The sequence below is a fragment of the Pinus tabuliformis genome, chromosome 9, assembly GCF_031772625.1.
Source record: "Pinus tabuliformis cultivar Carrire ecotype Pingquan chromosome 9, CPIR1, whole genome shotgun sequence".
Lineage (NCBI taxonomy): Eukaryota > Viridiplantae > Streptophyta > Pinopsida > Pinales > Pinaceae > Pinus > Pinus tabuliformis.
This window is the reverse complement of record NC_142307.1, coordinates 1312298329-1312318605: the sequence shown is the minus strand read 5'-3', so window position 1 is coordinate 1312318605 and position 20277 is coordinate 1312298329. Positions and strand designations below refer to the sequence as shown.

Below are 20277 nucleotides of genomic sequence, written 5' to 3'. Positions count from 1 at the left end.
ATCTGAACTGCGATGTAGGTTCATCTGAACCTCCTCTGGAAGCCGAAACTTTTGGTGGTGGAATGAAGTCAATCCGACTGTCGGTTTGTGAGATATGGTCTGCCCTAGTTTGATAATGAAGCCGCTAATGCTGATGCTACTGATCTAGGGTTTGTTACTGCTGATATGAATCAGATTTATTGTACTATTTCTCTCTACTGAATTATTGAAGATAAAAGAAGATTTGATCAAAGGGTTTCCCCACACATTGTGGGGTTTGTCCCTGGCTAGCCGCCACATCTTGTGTCTCTTGTCTTGGCTTGTTTTTTGTCGATCGTTTAATGTTCTATCTACACTTTACTTTATGTACATGTGATTGCTAATCGGTGGAATATAATAAGAAAAAGAAGTAAACTGTTATAAGCATAGAACATACCATAATTTAACATGGTATCAGAGCTGAGGTGAAGACAAAGCCCGAGCAAGAGCAAGAGCAATCATTGAAGAGAAGATTGGCAAGGCTATCCTAAAAGAACTATGGGGTCCTCAACACTCTTTCCTGCCGAAGACAAGCTCCGTGAGAAAGTTGACTATCACGGATGGAAGATGTCTATCGATCTAACCCTTGAAGATCAAGGAGTGCTGGACCATGTAAGAGGCAATATTGTTGAGCCTTCATCAAATGCATCTGCTACTGCCTGGAACAAATGGAAAAATGGAGAAGTCAAAACAAAAAAGATCATCCGGGACTCTATTGACAAGCGCTTGGTGGCCTACATCTCTGATCTAGACACGTCCAAGGAAATCTACGACAGACTGGTGAGTTTATTTAAAGTTAATGATGCAAATCAAGTTTTGTTTCTTAGAAATAAGTTGAGGGAAATCAAGAAGGGTAAAGATGAAAGTATGCAAGCATACTTCTTAAGAATCATTGAGATCAAGAATGATCTCCTATCTATTGGGGAAACGATTACTGACAGAGAAATGGCACTCACAACTCTCGGAGGATTACCATCTGAATGGTATGTGTTCAGGACTACTCTTCTGAACAATAATGTAATTCCTAGTTTCAAGGAATTAATGGCTAGATGCATTCAAGAACAAACAAGGGTAAAAGAGCAGGAAATGCCCTTGCCTAAAGGTCCTCTTGCTGCTTTTTCTTCTCATGCTAAGAAAAGAAATAATTCTGGGTCTAAATCGAAAAGAAAGGCTGGATTTAAGGGTGGAAGAAAAGGACGATGTTTCATTTGCAATAAAGCAGGTCACTATGCAAGGGAATGCCCTGATAGAAAGGACTCTCACCGTGACGATGATCAAAATCCCTCTCATGGTAATCGAAGGAATGGAAAATTCAACAACAAAGGAAAAAGGAATGCGTGAAATCAAGGAAGAGGGCAACCATTCAGGAAGGCTAGAAATTCCAGGTATGAATCTAACACTGTTGACGATAAGCAAGCTGAATATTATCTACCAGCTGCTCTATCTACCTCCGCTCCTTTGGACTCAATGGGAATTTGGCTCATTGATAGTGGTGCCTCAAGACACTTCACTGGTTACAAAGAAGTACTCTATAATCTGGTAGAGAAAGAAATTAACCTGGAAATTGTCCTTGGAGATGACATGAAATACCCAATGAAAGGTGTAGGCAATGTTTCTCTTAAACTGAATCAAGGTAATACGATTCACTTACAAGATGTATTATATGTACCTGATCTCAAAAAGAACCTGGTATCCATCTCGGCAATAGAAGACAAAGGCTATAAGGTAACCTTCAGCGATAGTAAGGTACGCATATGGAAAAATAATGTTAAAGATGCTTTCACTCTTGAGTTTCGAGTTGATTCTTTATATCAAGTCGGTGGAAGTCCGCTAGGTGTCATGTCTTGTGACACAACGCTTCAGTCCGAACTTTGGCATTGGAGGTTTGCCCACTTTCATTACAAAGCTCTACCCGATGTAAGACAGATGGTAACAGGGATGCCTGAATTCCAAGTAGAGAAAGAAGGTGTATGTCCGGGATGTGCCGAAGGAAAGCTCAAAAGGGGACCATTCCCTTCAAGTCAAAGCAAGACCTCCGATATATTACAACTAGTTCACTCAGACATATCAGGTATGATGCCTGTGAACTCCTTGGGAGGATACTCATATTATCTCACTTTTACAGATGACCATTCTCGAAAGACCTGGATATACTTCTTGAAAAAGAAGGATGAAGTGTTCCCTTGGTTCCGAAACTTCAAAGCCCTAATCGAGAATCAAACCGAAAAGAAGATCAAGATCTTAAGAACTGACAATGGGACTGAATATGAATCTAATGAGTTCCATGATTTTTGTAAAGAGGCTGGCATCAAGAGGGAGACTACTACACCATATACTCCTGAACAAAATGGTGTGGCAGAAAGGAAGAACCGCACAATTATGGAAGCTGTCCGGGCCATGCTACATGATCAAAGTCTTCCTAAGTTTCTATGGGCTGAAGCTGCAAACACTGCCGTATATGTACAAAATCGATGCCCTCATCAAGCATTGGGTTCCAAGACTCCTGAAGAAAAATTCACCGGTAAGAAACCTGATGTTTCTCATTTTAAAATTTTTGGAAGCCCTGTATACTTTCATGTGCCGAAAGAGAAAATAAATAAATTGGGGGCATCTGGAAATAAGGGAATTTTCGTGGGCTATGGTGAAAATACTAAAGGCTATAGAATCTATGTAGCCGGTCAAAGGGAAGTCATAATCAGTCATGATGTCACCTTTGACGAAGATATGGCTCTCAGCAAGGTGATCAATCTTCCGACTTTGAGGAGCTCTCAAGAAGCCGACACCAGGGAACTGAAAGAAAAGGATGATGAATCAATGCCTGATGTAGAAGAACCCATGAATCCGATTGATCCTCCTCCATATGAGCCTTCCTCTTCTAGGAAGAGGCCTTCATGGATTAAGGGGTTACTTGATGATGCTGAAGGACATGCTGCACCCCGAGGAACCTTTCGTGAAAGTAAGAAACCTAATAGGTATCAAGGATACCTGACCATCATGAGCACGATCATACAAAATGAGCCTTCGTCATTCTTAGATGCCGTCAAGCATCAAGTATGGAAGGATGCTATGAACGAATAATATGAGTCTATCATAAAGAATGATGTTTGGGAAGTAGTTCCCAGACCCCAGGACAAGACTGTTGTTACTTCCAAATGGCTTTACAAGATAAAGCATGCAGCAGATGGAAGCACGGAAAAGCATAAGGCTCGTTTTGTTGCTCGAGGTTTCTCCCAAAAGGAAGGTATAGACTATGATGAGATATTTGCACCTGTTGCCAGATATACGACCATCCGCTCGATCATAGCCCTTGCCGCTTCACAAGGATGGAACCTACATCAGATGGATGTCAAGACTGCGTTCTTGCATGGCTCGATCAAAGAAGAGGTCTACGTGGAGCAACCCGAAGGATTTGAGATTTATGATCGAAAATCTCATGTATGCAGGTTGGAGAAAGCTCTCTATGGGCTGAAGCAAGCACCCCGAGCATGGTATGAGAGGATCGATAGCTACTTGATGAAGCTGGGATTCACTAGGAGTGAAGCCGATCCTAACCTTTACTTTAAGGTTGAAGATGACAAGCCTCTCATACTGGTGTTGTATGTGGATGACCTCTTTCTAACAGGTGCAGACCCTCTCATTCACAAATGTAAGAGGGAGTTGGCCTCTGAATTTGAAATGAAAGACCTAGGACTGATGCACTACTTCCTAGGACTTGAAGTGTGGCAAAATCCAGGAGAAATTTTCCTATCTCAAGGAAAATATGTGGTGAAGATATTGGAAAGATTCGGAATGGTGGACTGCAAGCCTGTAACTACTCCGATGGAGCTTGACTTCAAGAAGTTAAGCGGTAGTGCTGCTGGACCTGTTTTACGAAATGCTACCGAGTATCGGCAACTCGTCGGAGCATTAATGTTCTTAGTGAACTCCCGTCCAAATATAAGCTTTGCAGTCAACACGTTGAGTCAGCATACGGTTGAACCCCACCACATACACTGGATTGGTGCCAAGAATCTGCTGAGATATCTTCGTGGCACTATCACTTATGGGTTAAGATACATTGCCAGGGATGTGAGACTATTTGGATACACAGATGTTGACTGGGCAGGCAATGTGGAGGACCGTAAGAGCACTTCCGGGTGTTGTTTCTCCTTGGGATCTGCTTCGATATCCTGGATGAGCAGGAAACAAAAGTCGGTGGCTTTGAGCACCGCCGAAGCAGAGTATATTGCTGCTAGCATGGCTTCTTGTGAGGCAGTTTGGTTGCGAAAGCTCTTCAGTGAGTTGTTTGGATACACATTGGATACCACTGTGATCCTTTGTGACAACCAAAGTGGGATTCGTTTGTCAGAGAATCCCGTATTCCATGATCGCTCCAAGCATATTGATATCAGATACCATTATATTCGAGATATGGTGCAACGGGGAGCTATAAGGCTCCATCATATCGGTACAGATGAACAGGTCGCCGATATTTCTGACTTTTCGTGAACAACTTGGAGTTGTTCAAAGACCCTCCAATGAGGGTCATGTATGATGCATTGAGCTATGAGAACTCCGGGGGGGTGCGGGGTGCTTCTTGGAGCAACATATGACCACAGGATTATTCACTATCCCCTGGTGGTATACATGTACACCCCGTGGCGACATTGTAGCAGGATTGATGTGTTCTCCTGTGAGGCCTGGATTGATGTGTTCTCCATGGCAATTGTAGCAGGATTGATGTGTTCTCCTGTGAGGCCTGGATTGATGTGTTCTCCATGGCAATTGTAGCAGGATTGATGTGTTCTCCTGTGAGGACAGGATTGATTAGTTCTCCTGTCGAGGCATCCTACCCATGCAGTCTGGGACTCATGGGAAGTACCTCTCATCTGATCAATGAGCAGGGAAATGAAGTTAGGGACCATAGTAGTACCGATGGACGCATCGTTGTAACTACCGTACTCCCTACGCTAGGATGACCTCCATTGATCTGGGATCAATGATACTGGTCTGGGACCAGTGGTAGGAGTTGTACCATACTATGACGCTAACTTCGGGTCGGTTGAGACTAGTCTGGGATCAGTGGTACATACTCTGAGACTGACTTTGAGTCAGTGGAGGATGATATTGGTCTGGGACCATTGGAGTTGTACTCACTATGACGCTGACTTTGGGTTGGTTGAGACTGGTCTGGGACCAGTGGTACATACTCTGATACTGATTTTGAGTCAGTATGATACATCCTCGATCATTTCTTCTTCTTCATAATTCGAACAAAAGCAGAGTAGAACAGAACAATGCAAGAGCAGAGCAGAACAGAACAAAACAGTACAGATAAGTGCAGGGCAGAACAAGACAAAGCAGAACAGGCAAAATAGAGCAGAGCAGGGCAAGGGTCAGGCTGTACAAGGCAGTGCATTTGATGGATGAATAGTAACGACCGATAGACAGATTGCAGATGAAGTTCTCCATGGTTGAGAGGGAGTGTTAAAATTGGCAACCAGGGCAAAACTTCATGTGGGTCATCTTATTCATGGCTAATAATATTTTTATTAGATTCCTCTCGTCGAGAGGTGTAGGATTGATATAAAGATCATCCAATTCCGATAAGTATTCATGGAGATATGAATTTATTTTGATTATGGAATTATTATCAAGCCGACCTACAACTCATGTAGGCTCAGAAGCCCAACAGTCGCATCTATTCACCCACCAACGTTGTGTATAAATATAAGAGGACTTTTCCTCATTTGGACTCACTCATCTCATCACATCTCTCTCTCTCTACTGCGCAGATATGAGTCTCTTCTCTACTGCGCTGAAATGGGTCTCTCTCTCACACACATGTGAAGCCGGAAGCTGTTGAATTTGAAGCTGCAACTGCAGAAGTAACGATTGACTTGCGTGGCCTAGAAGATCTCCTCTTTGGAACTGCACTGTAGGTTCATCTGAACCTCCTTTGAAAGCCGAAACTTTTGGTGGTGGAATGAAGTCAATCCGATGAATGGTTTGCAAGATATCGACTGCCCTAGTTTGAAGCCGGAAACTGCTGAAACTGAAGCTGCAACTGCAGAAGTAAAGATTGACTTGCATGGCCTAGAAAATCTCCCCATCTGAATTGCGCTGTAGGTTCATCTGAACCTCCTCTGGAAGCCGAAACTTTTGGTGGTGGAATGAAGTCAATCCGACTGTCGGTTTGTGAGATATGGTCTGCCCTAGTTTGATAATGAAGCCGCTAATGCTGATGCTACTGATCTAGGGTTTGTTACTGCTGATATGAATCAGATTTATTGTACTATTTCTCTCTGCTGAATTATTGAAGATAAAAGAAGATTTGATCAAAGGGTTTCCCCACACATTGTGGGGTTTGTCCCTGGCTAGCCGCCACATCTTGTGTCTCTTGTCTTGGCTTGTTTTCTGTCGATTGTTTAATGTTCTATCTGCACTTTACTTTATGTACATGTGATTGCTAATCGGTGGAATATAATAAGAAAAAGAAGTAAACTGTTATAAGCATAGAACATACCATAATTTAACAGAAATCCATTAGGGAAGCAATTTATTCTTGATTTCTCTTACTTGACATTTACTTGTGATATTATATTTGTCTTATATTGAATATATTAGTGTTCTCATCATCAAATAAATGGCAAAAACATGAAGATCATACACAATGAACACCAGATGTAGGCACTTAGCCAGGGCAAAACCCTTATGAAGGGGAAAACCTAGTCAAACTCTTCCACTAGTAGATTCAAATCAAGTTGATATGACCAAGACCGTTTTGACCTAGACTAAGAACACCCTCCATCCATCAAGTTAACCTTTCAAGAGATAAATCATCTACTAGTTCATTTCTTCATATGTCAACATCAAATAGCTCTTCAAGATACTCGACCCTCTCTGTCTTCTTGTACTTTCGGTTCCTGCAATCATATTAGCAAGGAACTTCGGTCTTGCAATCCTTTTGACAAGCTTCAGTCCTGCAATTCATCTTGGCAAACTTCAGTCCTGCAATTCTTATCAAACTTTCTTTTACATCTCTTACGAACTCCTTTTTTTTATTGAAATTGCAGATCAAATATGGATGACAGTCCGGTGCTACTTCACAATGTTGAATGCTCCTATATATATGGTCTTTGCAAAGTGGATGTGTCTATTCATAAGGTTGACTTGACTGTTGAAGAGGCCGACTTGCAGGGAGACAAGGCTGACTTGATGGAGGAAGAATAAGACTTAATTTTTGACATTAAAATTTTAAATTTTTTCCTTTCTTTGACACAATGAGCCCCAAGAAGGGTCTTTTACATAATCATTTTGACTTTGACTTAATACAAGAATCCTAGAGCACACAATGGGTGCTTTGACCTATTGACTGTTGACCCAAGCATGAAACCCATGCTTTAATGAGTCAATTACTTTTACAATAAAAATTTCTTTTTCTTTCTTATTACAAATGCAATTATGAAGACCGACACTAGTTACATTCTTCAACAAATGAAAGAATGTGTCTCAAGGGACATGAGTTGACTCTCTATGAAGGGGCACTCCCACCTATGCATATATATGGTGCTCTCATTTGTAATTCTCATCATATCAATTCTTGCATACATTTATTCAATATATATTTATTTATCCTATATAGATACTTTTATCTGGGTTAATGGGCAATAGATCGGTCACAAAAGGTAAATGGGTTGAGCAGTGGAAATACTAAAGTCTAAGAGGTGTAGAGCACTCAACATGTCAATAATAGCTTATCTGCAGGCAGCATATAGCATGAAGAGGGATGGGTCCCCAAGGCCCAGGGTTGTACTCTTGTGCAACTATGATTCTTAGTGTGCCTATCTTCTTCCTTTACTTTTTTTAGGTAACCCCTACATATTGTTTTGGCAGTTTGAGGTAACATTAGATGGACAACCTTCATGGGGATCTGGTGAGACAAATTTTCTTTTACAGCCTCCTAGCGTGCTACCTCCCAACAAGTAGCTTGTTTCATATGAATTTTTCTGCACATCTTCCGTTCACTCTGTCTAATTCTTACTTGTTGCTTGTTTTAGTTGATTTTTCTTATGACAGTAAATTGTTAGTGTAATTATTTCCTTTGGTTTTCAGATGGTAGGATTTGTCGAGGATACTATTTTAGTTCAATCAATTTTGAAGGGAGGAAATTCCAACTTCTTTAGATTGCAATTTTAACTGGCCTGATTATTTTATCCTAATGAAGGCATATGAATCCTCAAGCTTTGTTTCCCGCACTCAAAAACCATAAAATAAATGATTTTAAATGGAAAGAATAGAATTCCTAAATGATTTTTAATATTGTTCTCTAACTGAAGATTCATCTCTTTGTAGGTGTGGGACTACACTGGTTGGGGCTATACTCGGTACAATGCTAGGGATGTAGGGAAGTCAGTGTTGGGGTAAACATGCCTTTCTTATGAATATTTTTTCATTTCATTTTTTTGTTTCCTTGGCTTAGGAAATGCTTTAGATATTCCCTTGGTTGATGCCATAATTTGGTTTTGCAGATATGTAGTGGAGAACAAAGTACTTCACAATGCCCTTCTATCACGCCTACAGGTTTGACTTTTCTATGCAATTCATGTTCATTGACAAGATATATGCTATATTTAATTAGAATTGTCATGCTTCTACTCAAAATTAGGCATGCTTCTTGTCCATGTTCCACTTTGTGCAAGGTGTTCTGTACTTGTATATACTATTATTTAGTTATGAGGGTGCAAGACTAAGGCAGAGAAGACAAGAATGTGTTGGAAACTATTAGTTATACATGGTTAAACTGCAAATATACTTCTGCTGCAATACTATAATTACTGGCCTTTTATCTACCCAATCTCATGATGTTAATTGAGTCTACCATTTCTGATGCTTCCATAGGATACAATTGAAATTATGATCACTAATCTGCTGCCAAAAAAAGTGATTATCATGGCATATTTCACATCCAAGTAGCTTTCATGTCATCAAAAGGTATTTCTTCTCTGAAGTAAATATATGAAGCATTTAAAAAAATAAAAAAGAAGTTGAAACAACTTGACAAATTGGGAAATATTAAAATACTGAAAATTTGATAAAAATAACTAGTCAGCGATATTTCATGACAAATCCATTATTTAGACATCAAAATGGGCATATACCCGTTTAAATAGGAAAACAAACTGTAAGTCAAACATTAAAGTATTGTGCATATTTATACATTAGAGCCCTAAACATTGAAAATAGAAGTTCACATATTGCAATTTCTTAAAATGATAGCACAATGGTTAGACTAGATAGTGGAACTCAAAGTAACAAAATTGTAAGTTTAAGCATTAAATGACAATCTATATTTATAAGCTAGAGCCCTAAATGTCCTAGTGGGCTCATTTGAGTGGTTGAGAGCTCTGAATAGCAAGCAGGAGGTCTCGACGTCAAGTCCCCAGGTTGGCTATTTTTGGGTATGTGGGATTCACTTGATGTCTTGTTGTGTCAGCTTACAATAGTCTATGTAGCCCACATTGCACTGGCTACCATCATCATAACGAGGGGAAGTGCTTGGGGGTTCCTTGGGGATGAATTTCTCAAAGGGGAAAAAAATAGAGCCCTAAATACTGCAAGCAAATTGTTTACATATTGCAATTTCATAAAATAATAGTACTTTGGGTAGACTAGATGGTAGAACTCAAAGTATATTTTGCTTTGGGAATGTGTCTAATAGTGTTATTGGAGTCTGTGAGTCAACTTGACTCAATTGAGTCTAATTGGTGTTTGACCAAAACAAGCCTATACAAGTCATTGCCTTAAGTCGTTATGTCTGCCTAGTTCGTGTTTGCTAATGTGCATGCATGCTCTTGTGTTCCAATATGGAAAATATCAAAAATAAAAGAATGAAAAAGGAGAGCCCCAATAACTCTAATCCTTAAGCTTTGTATTGTTCTAATGTTATTTCTTAAAGTCAATGTGACTTGACTTTGAAATTCATTGAATTATTTGTTGATTTTTGTGTAGCATTGGGAGGTATTCTCGCATGCCAAGAGGCCTCCTAAGTCAGCCTAGAAAAAATTATCGACATTAAAATAAAATAAATTTTATTTTTGGATTTCATGTAGGCTTAAAAGGGACAAGTCAGTCCCACCATGAAAGGGTGTGTCCCTTGGGGTATATGCACCCATTTGACTTGTATATATACATGATGTGACACCATTTTATCACTCATCATCATCTCTCTTTTATATTAGCTACACGTGGGATAAAATAAAGGATGAATTTGGCTAAAGTTTGGACTTGGATTTTTTGCACAAATTTCTAGACAATTTGGATTTGTAAACCTTGCTGAAGAAAATTTCTCCTAGAAGAAGAGTTGTTGGGTTTTCTCCCAAGTTTTGGTTTCCCAGAGAAAATTTGTTGTCTCTATTATGCATGGTTGTCTCTTTATGATCTTTATTGTTTCTACCGCTTTCGCTACATTACTGTTGAGATTTTATATGTATAATTGCTTAATGATATTAGTGGCATAAAAAGAATTAATTGAAGATCATTAGAAGTAATTATCATATCAGAAGATTGGTTTCTATTGTTCATCATTGTAGAAAATTCAACATTATCTTGGTGGAACCCCTTTTCTAGATGTTGAAGAATGTAACTAGTGTCAGTCTTTATAATTGTATTTGGTGAAAAGAAAGAGAAAATAAATTTATTGTAAAAGAAAAATTATTTTGAAGCATGAGTTTCATGCTCTTTTATTTATTTACTAAGTCAAAGCCTCCATTGAAGGCTTTTAGGTTTTGTCATGAGTCATTAGAGTCATTGCCATTTTTGTTAGATCCTTCTTGGGCTTTTGTATCATGTAAAAAGAATTATTTTCAAGTCAAAAGAGTCATTTGTCACCTCCACACCAAGTTGGCCTTGTCCTCATGAAGTTGGCCTGGATTAGGGCGATTCGACCCAACAAAAGGAGTATATATAGAGAGGCAACTTGACTCATTTGGAGCACACGCTCAACAAATTCGATCTCCAAGAGAAAGAAGCAGAAAATAAGAGTGAAGTTGAGGAGAAAGAAGGAAGAAGTTGTGGAAGACAAAAATAGAGTTTTTGGGCATCTCTATCTTACACGTGTAAAGTTACTAGACTGACGCTGGGGCCGAAATTTCTGAGTCAAATGCAAGTCTGATTTTGAAGTTGGGGCTCGAAATTCTGATTGAAGCTCCAACTGTGAAGCTGACACGTGGAGATTTTGTGATTGGAGGTCTTTGTCTAGGTCTAAAAGGTCTTGGATTGTCTCATCTTGATTTGAATCTACTAGTGGAAGAGTTGGATTGGGTTTCCCCTTGGAGGGGTTTTGCCCTGGCTGAGTGCCTACATCTTGTGTCTCTTGTTCTTGTGGTCTTCATATACATTTAATTTGGTAATTGCTTTATGAAAGACAATCTAACATTGAAGTAAAAGAAGCCAACATAAATAACAAGTAATTATCAAGGAGGAAGCAAACCCTAATTCATATAAGCATTGATTTCTCAGCAGGGTATCAAAGCTAAGGTGAAAGAAGGACTAGTTGAAGATCACTTTGTTGGCTATCAATTGAAGGAAGGAAACGCTATAAAAATTTCTCATTTCCCACCCCGGTTTTCAGTTTCACCTTATTTCTCCAAAATAGTTAAATGCCCATTTCCATATCCATACATTCAACAATTGGAAAATAAATTTTGCTGAAAACACAAATTCTGGAAAAATTACAGAATGCTGAAAAATGCAGAAATAAATATCAGCACATACAAACAGTGATTCAACACATTTAAACACAGTGATTTTTGGTCAAGGTGACCCTGGAAAAACCCCCTACAACTCTTAGGGAAAACCAATTCGAGAGCTCTTTCTTATTTCTGAAAAATGCTTTTTACAGTGAGAAATATTCAGCGAAAAAATCAGCAAGCAAATTTTACAACTTATCTCATTTTTCGTGCCTCATAGCCAACTGGGAAAACTTGCAAACAGCGAAACAAAATAGCAATAAATGTTGTACGGCCTCCTCGAAAAAGTAGCAGTACAGCTGTACAAATTTCTGCCCTCGACTTGCTGAAACTCAGCTGTACGGACTTGTTGAAACGCCGCTGTATGGACTTGCTGAAACTCCACTGTACGGACTTGCTGAAACTCCGCCTCGCTGAAACTCCGAGTTGCTGAAACTCCGTTGTACGGACTTGCTGAAACTCCTTCTCCTCACTGTCCAGAAATCTCCCTTGCTCTCTTGCTCTCCTTCTCTCAATCTGCTCATTAAAGAATGAATGACCTTTTCCTCCTTTAGTGACTTTTGAGTGATCCCTAAATCCAATTGCTGAAATAGATTGAGATCTAGGGCTGAGATTAAATGCTCATTTAGATCTCACTTTCTATTTTTTTAATTCACCCCACTTTAATAAAGACCCACTTAGTCATTTATTTCCAAAGTCACTTTTCCTTTCTAATTTTATATTGACTTTATTAAAGTCACTTTAAAATTAGACTTTAATAACTTTATCACTTAAAGTCACTTTTAAATTAGATTTGACTTTATAAAAATTATAAAGTCACTTTAGGAGAAAAATTAAATTCTTTTGGACACTTTTCCCTAGGCCAAAGATCAAAGCCTTAGGGAACCACCTGTCCTCCGGTACCAAATTTCAACACTCCCTCTTACCGAGGAAGGTGTTCCTCACCACACCCATCTTGTCTCTGAAGTAGTCATGCTTGCCCCGTGGTAAGAATATCTGCAACCTGCTCATCAGTGGGAATATACTCAAGCTTCACAGCACCCTTCTGAACACAGTCTCTGATGAAATGATATTTGATCCCGATATGCTTTGACCTGTCATGAAATACTGGATTCTCCGTGAGTTTAATGCAACTCTGATTATCACAGTAAATCACTGAAGGTTTCAATGGCTGACCAAATAAGCCAAACAACATCTTGCGAAGCCAGATGGCCTCACAACTAGCTAGACTGGCTGCCATATACTCTGCTTTCGCTGAACTCAATGCTACTGACTGCTGCTTCCGACTGAACCATGACACTACTGCTAAACCCAACCCAAAACAATGCCCTGAAGTGCTCTTCCTATCAGAAGCACAGCGTGCCCAATCAGAATCAGTATAACCTGCCAATCTCACTCCATCCCCGTGCATGTAGTCCAGACCATAATCCATTGTCCCCTGCAAGTACCGCAAAATGTGTTTTGCAGCCACCCAGTGAACCTTCCTAGGCTCACACATAAACTGACTCATCGTGTTGACTGCAAAACAAATATCTGGTCTAGTGTTGACCAAATACATCAAGGAACCAATCAGCTGCCTGTACAATGTGGGATCCACCAACTTGGAATCCGAAGCATGAAGCTTCTTCCAGTTGGTGATCATCGGTGTCGACATGGGTTTACAATCCTCCATGTGGAATTTGCCAAGGATGTCCACAATATACTTCCCCTTCCCCAGGAAGAAATGCCCCTCCTCCTGCCACACCTCCAAACCCAAAAAGTAATGCATCAAGCCGATGTCTTTCATCTCAAACTCCACCGCAAGATCTCTCTTGCAGTGCTCTATGAGTCTCTCTGCACCTGTAATGATCAAGTCATCCACATACAGCACCAGAATGAGAGGCTCCTCACCAATCACAATAAAGTAAAAGTTCGGATCTGCCTCACTCTTTGTGAAACCCATCCCTTGCAAGTATGTATCTATCCTGGAGTACCAAGCTCTGGGAGCTTGCTTCAGGCCATAAAGGGCCTTCTTCAGTCTGCACACATGGGACTCCTTCCCATGCACCTCAAAGCCCTGTGGCTGCTCAATGTACACCTCCTCCTGTATGAAGCCATTGAGAAATGTAGTCTTCACATCCATCTGGTGGATCTTCCAACCCATCTCTGCTGCTATCGATATAATGGAGCGGATCGAAGTATATCAAGCCACGAGAGCAAAGGTCTCCTCATAATCAAGTCTCTCTACCTGGGAGAACCCTCTAGCCACAAACCTCGCTTTGAATTTCTCAATGCTGCCATCTGCAGCATGCTTTACCTTGTAAAGCCATCTGGAAGTAACCACGGATTTGCCCTCAGGCCTCGGCACCACTCCCAAACATCATTCTTCATGATAGAAGAATACTCTTCCTGCATGGCCTCTCTCCAGACCTGTTGGCTAGCTGCCTCCTCATAGCTAGAAGGCTCAAAGTCAAGGATGCTGGTAACCATTGCCATATAGCTACAAAACCTCTCAGGTGGTCTACTCTCTCTGACTGGCCTCTTAGGCTCAGCGACAGATGTGGCATCTCTCAAGGTGTCCTGAAGCCACTTAGGCTTCCTCTTCCCTGAGTGCACTTCTCCCATAGGAGAGTGAAACTCCTCCTCCCCATCATCATGAGGAGCCTGAACTCCTGACTGTCTGTCTGCTGTCCTCCTGCCTGCATCTGAACCTGTAGAAGCTGAGGTACCGTGTGAATTGTCCATCAGTGGACTCCCTAGTGAACTGCTCTGCATGCTGCCCGGAGCACCACCCCTCTGGCTCGGCGAGCCACTGCTCACTGACGGACCTGACATCCTCATAGATGTACCTCCGGATCCTCCTGATCCCCGCCCTCTGGATCCCTGCGATTGACTCAACTGCTGCTGAGGGTCTGGCTGATCTAGATACTCTAACTCCCGTGATCTCCTAAAGGCCCTGTCCTCCTCGAACTTCACATCCCGTCTGACAACAACTTTCCTCTGTGCATGAATGTAAATCCGAAAGGCCTTTGAGGTCTCACTGTAGCCCACAAAGATACCCTTCTCTGCAGTGGGCTCTAGTTTGGTCCTCTTCTCCTTGGGTATGTAGGAGTATGTAATGCATCCAAAGATATGAAGATGACCAATATCATGCTTCTTCCCAGAAAAAGCCTCCTCCGGAGTCATGTGCCCCAAGGCATGATGCGGACTCCTGTTCTGCAAATAAACAGCTGTGTTGCAGGCCTCTTCCCACAAGAACAATGGCAACCCCTGATCATGTAACATGGCTTTGGCAACCCCTACAATGGATCTGTTCTTTCTCTCTGCAACCCCGTTCTACTGGGGGTTGTAAGGAACAGTGAACTCCCTCCTAATGCCTACCTCCGCACAATAGTTAACAAACTCTCCAAGGGTGTACTCTCCCCCATTGTCCAACCTCAGGGACTTGATCTTCTGACCTGTCCGTGTCTCCACAAGAGCTCTAAACTCCTGAAACCGCTTGAAGACCTCACTCCTGGTCTTCAAGAAATAAATCCAGGTCCTTCTGGAGTGATCATCAATGAATAAAACATAGTACTCATATCCACTCAAGGAAACATGAGACATCCGACCGCTCACATCGGAATGAATCAAATCAAGTATCCCAGTGGCTCTGCTGTCACTGTTGGGAAAAGGGGATTTGGCAAACTTGCCCATCGCACATCCTCTGCAAGTATCAAAGTGATCAGTACTGAAATCTGGCACACCTGTAGTGATCTCCCGCAATGTCCTCAAGGCTCCATGATACATAAGCCCCATCCTGCGGTGCCAAATCTCACATAGCTCAGAACTGCTAGCTCTGCTGTCGGTACTACTGCTCAATGCCAAAAGGGGCTGGAATGCAAACTTGTACACATTTGCATGGCGTACACCTATCACTCTAACTGAATCAGCTAGAGTGCCCCTGGGATACATCAACACCTGTCCTCCTCTGAACAATACCTCATATCCTCTGTCCTCCAAAGCTGAGACGGATATGAGGTTCTTCCTCATCCCTGGCACATAAAGAACATCTGACACCTTCAAGGGAGGTTTGGACTCCCTTTAAAATGTCAGTGTCCCCACCCCGACTGCTCTAACAACTCTGTCATCACCGAGTACTACCTCTATATTAGTGCCACTCTCTGAAAGCTCTGAGAAGTACTCACGGACTCCTGTCATGTTACGTGAAGCCCCACCATCCACATACCAGATACCCGAAGATGCTCCGCTAATCAAGGGAAAAGCATGCTCCCTCTGAACCTGTGTGGCAGGTGATCCTGCACTAGAGGACTCATACGTAGTGAACCCAAACTCCCGGTCAAAACGAACTACAAAGTCCTCAACCTCTGCTGAAGCTGCCACGCTCTGGTTCTTCCCCTTCTTCTTCTTCTCCGAACACACAACTGCATAGTGTCCCATTTTTTGACAATTCCAACACTTCAACTTAGAATAGTCCTTCTGTGTGTTATCCTGTTTACCTTTACCTTTGCCTTTGCCCCCACCATTGCTTGTGGAAGCCTGCTTTTTCCCTTTGCCTTTCTTGCCTCCTGCCAACAGTGCTACATCCTCATCCTGCTCAACTGGCTTGGTTGCCCCAAGCTGACCTTTCCTGATCTCTATCTGAATGCAATCATCCCAAAACCTCTCCCATGTGGGAAGGGTCTCATGTGCACAAACCACATCAGCAAAGTTCATCCATGAACGGGGGAGGCCATTCACTGCAATCCACACCAACTCAGTGGGTGGAATGACCTCTCCAACTGCTGCCAACTCATTTCTCACATTAGTAATCTTTGTGAGATATCCAACTGCACTATAATTACCCATCTTAATAGTCTTCAGCTTCTCCTTCAGGACCATTTTCCGGTTCTCATTGGTACTCTGGTAGAGATTGGACAATGCTGTCCACATCTCATGGGCATTTCTCTTTCCTCTCACATGAAGAATGCAATGGTCTTTGACTCCGTCTAGAATCAGTGTCTTACCCTTGTTGTTCCTTTTATTATACTCAGCCAACTGAGTGGCATCAGTAGGCACAACAACAGGGTTATGTGTGGTATGCAACATGATGTCCCAGACTTCTGCCTCCTCAAAGATACTCTGCATTCTCTCCTTCCAAACGCTGTAATTGCTATGCCCATCCAACCTATCCTCCACCCTCAATCCCAATGACATCTTGATGTCCTAAAACTGAAAAATAGCACTACTGTAGTAAAGATAAAACTGTTGTTTGTGAAAAATCAGCAGGCTGTAATTTTCTTCATTGCTGTCCCAAACTGCACTTCAACACTCAAGCTCTGATACCATGTAAAAATTTCTCATTTCCCACCCCGGTTTTTAGTTTCACCTTATTTCTCCAAAATAGTTAAATGCCCATTCCCATATCCATACATTCAACAACTGGAAAATAAATTTTGCTAAAAACACAAATTCTGGAAAAATTACAGAATGCTGGAAAATGCAGAAATAAATATCAGCACATACAAATAGTCATTCAACACATTTAAACAAAGTGATTTTTTGTCAAGGTGACCCTAGAAAAGCCCCCTACAACTCTTGGGGAAAACCAGTTCGAGAGCTCTTTCTTATTTCTGAAAAATGCTTTTTACAGTGAGAAATATTCAACAAAAAAATCAGCAAGCAAATTTTACAACTTATCTCGTTTTCCGTGCCTCACAGCCAACTGGGAAAACTTGCAAACAGCAAAACAGAACATCAATAAATGCTGTATGGCCTCCTCGAAAAAGTAGCAATACAGCGGTACGAATTTCTGCCCTCGACTTGCTGAAACTCAGCTGTACGGACTTGCTGAAACTCTACTGTACAGACTTGCTAAAACTCAGACTTGCTGAAAATCCGCCTTGCTGAAACTACGCTGTACGGACTTGCTGAAACTCCGACTTGCTGAAACTCCGACGTACGGACTTGCTGAAACTCCTACTTGCTGAAACTCCTTCTCCTCACTGTCCAAAAATCTCCCTTGCTCTCTTGCTCTCCTTCTCTCAATCTGCTCATGAAAGAATGAATGACCTTTTCCTCCTTTAATCTAACCGTAAGTGACTTTTGGGTGATCCCTAAATCCAATGGCTGAAATAGATTGAGATCTAGGGCTGAGATTAAATGCTCATTTAAATCTCACTTTCTATTTTTTTAATTCACCCCACTTTAATATAGACCCACTTAGTCATTTATTTCCAAAGTCACTTTTCCTTTCTAATTTTACATTGACTTTATTAAAGTCACTTTAAAATTAGACTTTAGTAACTTTATCACTTAAAGTTACTTTTAAATTAGATTTGACTTTATAAAAATTATAAAGTCACTTTAGGAGAAAAATTAAATTCTTTTGGACACTTTTCTCTAGGCCAAAGATCAAAGCCTTAGGGAACCACCTGTCCTCCGGTACCAAATTTCAACAAAAGCAATCTTGGAAGAAAAGGTCAGTCCCTTAATGGCAAATTATTTGAAGATGGGACTCAATATTATGAAAATTGCAAGAAGCTGGGTTGGAAGGATCATCTACAATCTATCTAGGAGAGTCAAGAGTGAAGGATTCTTGGTTGCACTTACAGGTACACTTGATGATGACAATACATGGATTATTGATAGTGGAGCCTCAAGACACATGATGGGATAAAGTGGACAAGTTCATACTCTATCAAGAGAATCATCATCACATGTAGTGGAGCTAGAAGACAACAATAGCTATGCAGTCAAAGGCCTTGGATATACATCATTGAAGCTAGAAAGTGGAGCAAAGCTACACCTCAACAACATCCTCTATGTCCCAGGTTTGAAAAATAATTTACTTTCCATTTCTTGTTTAGAAGATAAAGGAGTTAGGGTCGCTTTTGTCGATGGTAAAGCTTTGGTTTGGGGAAAGGATTCAAGTACTAAAAAGGCAAAGGTTATTGGAATTTGTGAAGGAACACTATATAGAGTTATAACTCCATCTCCTCAAGCGCTTATACACGTGGAGATCAATCCAATCAAACTTTGACATAGAAGATATGGGCATATTCATTACAAGATAATACTCTCTCTAAGTCAAATGGTAAAGGGCATCCCCAACATCAAGGAAGACCATGAAGGAGTATGCAAGGGATGTGCTTTGGGAAAGAACACTAGGAAACCTTTTACAATTAATGACACAAGGTCTAAGGAGATATTAGACCTCATTCATTCTGATGTTTGTGGGCCCATGTCTAATAAATCTCTTGGAGGCCATCTTTACTATGTGACCTTCATTGATGATCACTCTAGAAAGACATGGCTCTATCTTCTCAAGACAAAGGACGAAGTATTTGAAAAGTTCAAGGAATTTAGATCCGAAGTTGAGACCTTAATCGAAAGAAAGATAAAGATTTTGAGATCCAACAATGGAGGTGAATACACTTCAAAAGAACTTATTTCATATTGTAAAGAAGCAGGTATTAAGAGGGAGCTCATTGTTCCCTACAACCCCAAACATAATGGAGTAGCAAAAAGGAAGAATAGAACCATTGAAGAATGCATAAGGACTATGATATTTGATCAAGATCTACCAAAATTTCTATGGGGAGAAGCAACCATGACAACAATATATATACAAAATAGAAGTCCTCATAGAATCCTTGATAATATGACACTGGAAGAAGCATTCATAGGGAAGAAGCCATGTGTAGACCATCTTCGAATCTTTGGGTGTCCTGCATACATTCATGTTCCAAAAGACAAGCGAAATAAGTTAGACTCTACAAGTATAAAAGGTATCTTCGTTGGTTATAGCCTTTCATCAAAGGCTTATAGAATCTACATCAAAGAAGGAAGACAAATCAAAGTTAGCAAGGATGTTATATTTGATGAAAACCATGCCTACAAAAGATCCAAGGATATACCAATTAAATCCGATGAAGAAGATGTACCTCTATTTGAAGAAGAAGAGCAACATGACAAGACACCTACAAACCAAGAAGAAGAAGGACCAAGTGAGCCTATTCAACCTATAATCATTCCCAAAACAATGAAGAGGCCAAATTGGTTAAAAGCTACACTTGAATATGTCGAAGGACATGGGGCAACTAAAGGATCTTTCAAAGAAAACAAAAGACCAAGAAGATACTTAGGATATGCAGCATACATGATGAAGTTAATCAAAGCATAACCAACTCCCTTTGAAGCAACCGCTCATCAAGAAGAATAGAAGAAAGCAATGCAAGAAGAATATCAATCCATCATGAAGAATGGAGTTTGGGAAATCGCTCCTAGACCTAGTGACAAATCTGTCGTCGCTTCCGAATGGATTTACAAAATCAAACATGCTGTTGATGGAAGCATAGACAAGTACAAAGCTAGACTTGTTGCAAGGGGTTTCTCTCAAAAGGAAGTTATAGATTATGAAGAAGCCTTTGCTCCCATTGCCAGGTATACTACTATTAGATCATTGGTTTGGTTAATTGCTACTATGGGATGGAATATCCATCAAATGGATGTCAAAACAACATTTCTAAATGGAAATGTTGATGAAGAAGTATATATTGAACAACTGGAA

The 20277-nt window shown here is 40.8% G+C and overlaps 1 protein-coding gene across 1 annotated transcript in view; it reads left to right on the top strand.

Moving 5' to 3' along the window:
* Positions 1-20277, top strand: part of LOC149153361 (uncharacterized) — a 305256-nt gene that overhangs the window by 166298 nt on the left and 118681 nt on the right. The window contains exons 6-7 of the mRNA XM_089439507.1: positions 8353-8420; positions 8529-8580. Of these exons, the coding sequence (XP_089295633.1) occupies positions 8353-8420; positions 8529-8580 (120 nt within the window). The remainder of the gene's footprint in view (positions 1-8352; positions 8421-8528; positions 8581-20277) is intronic.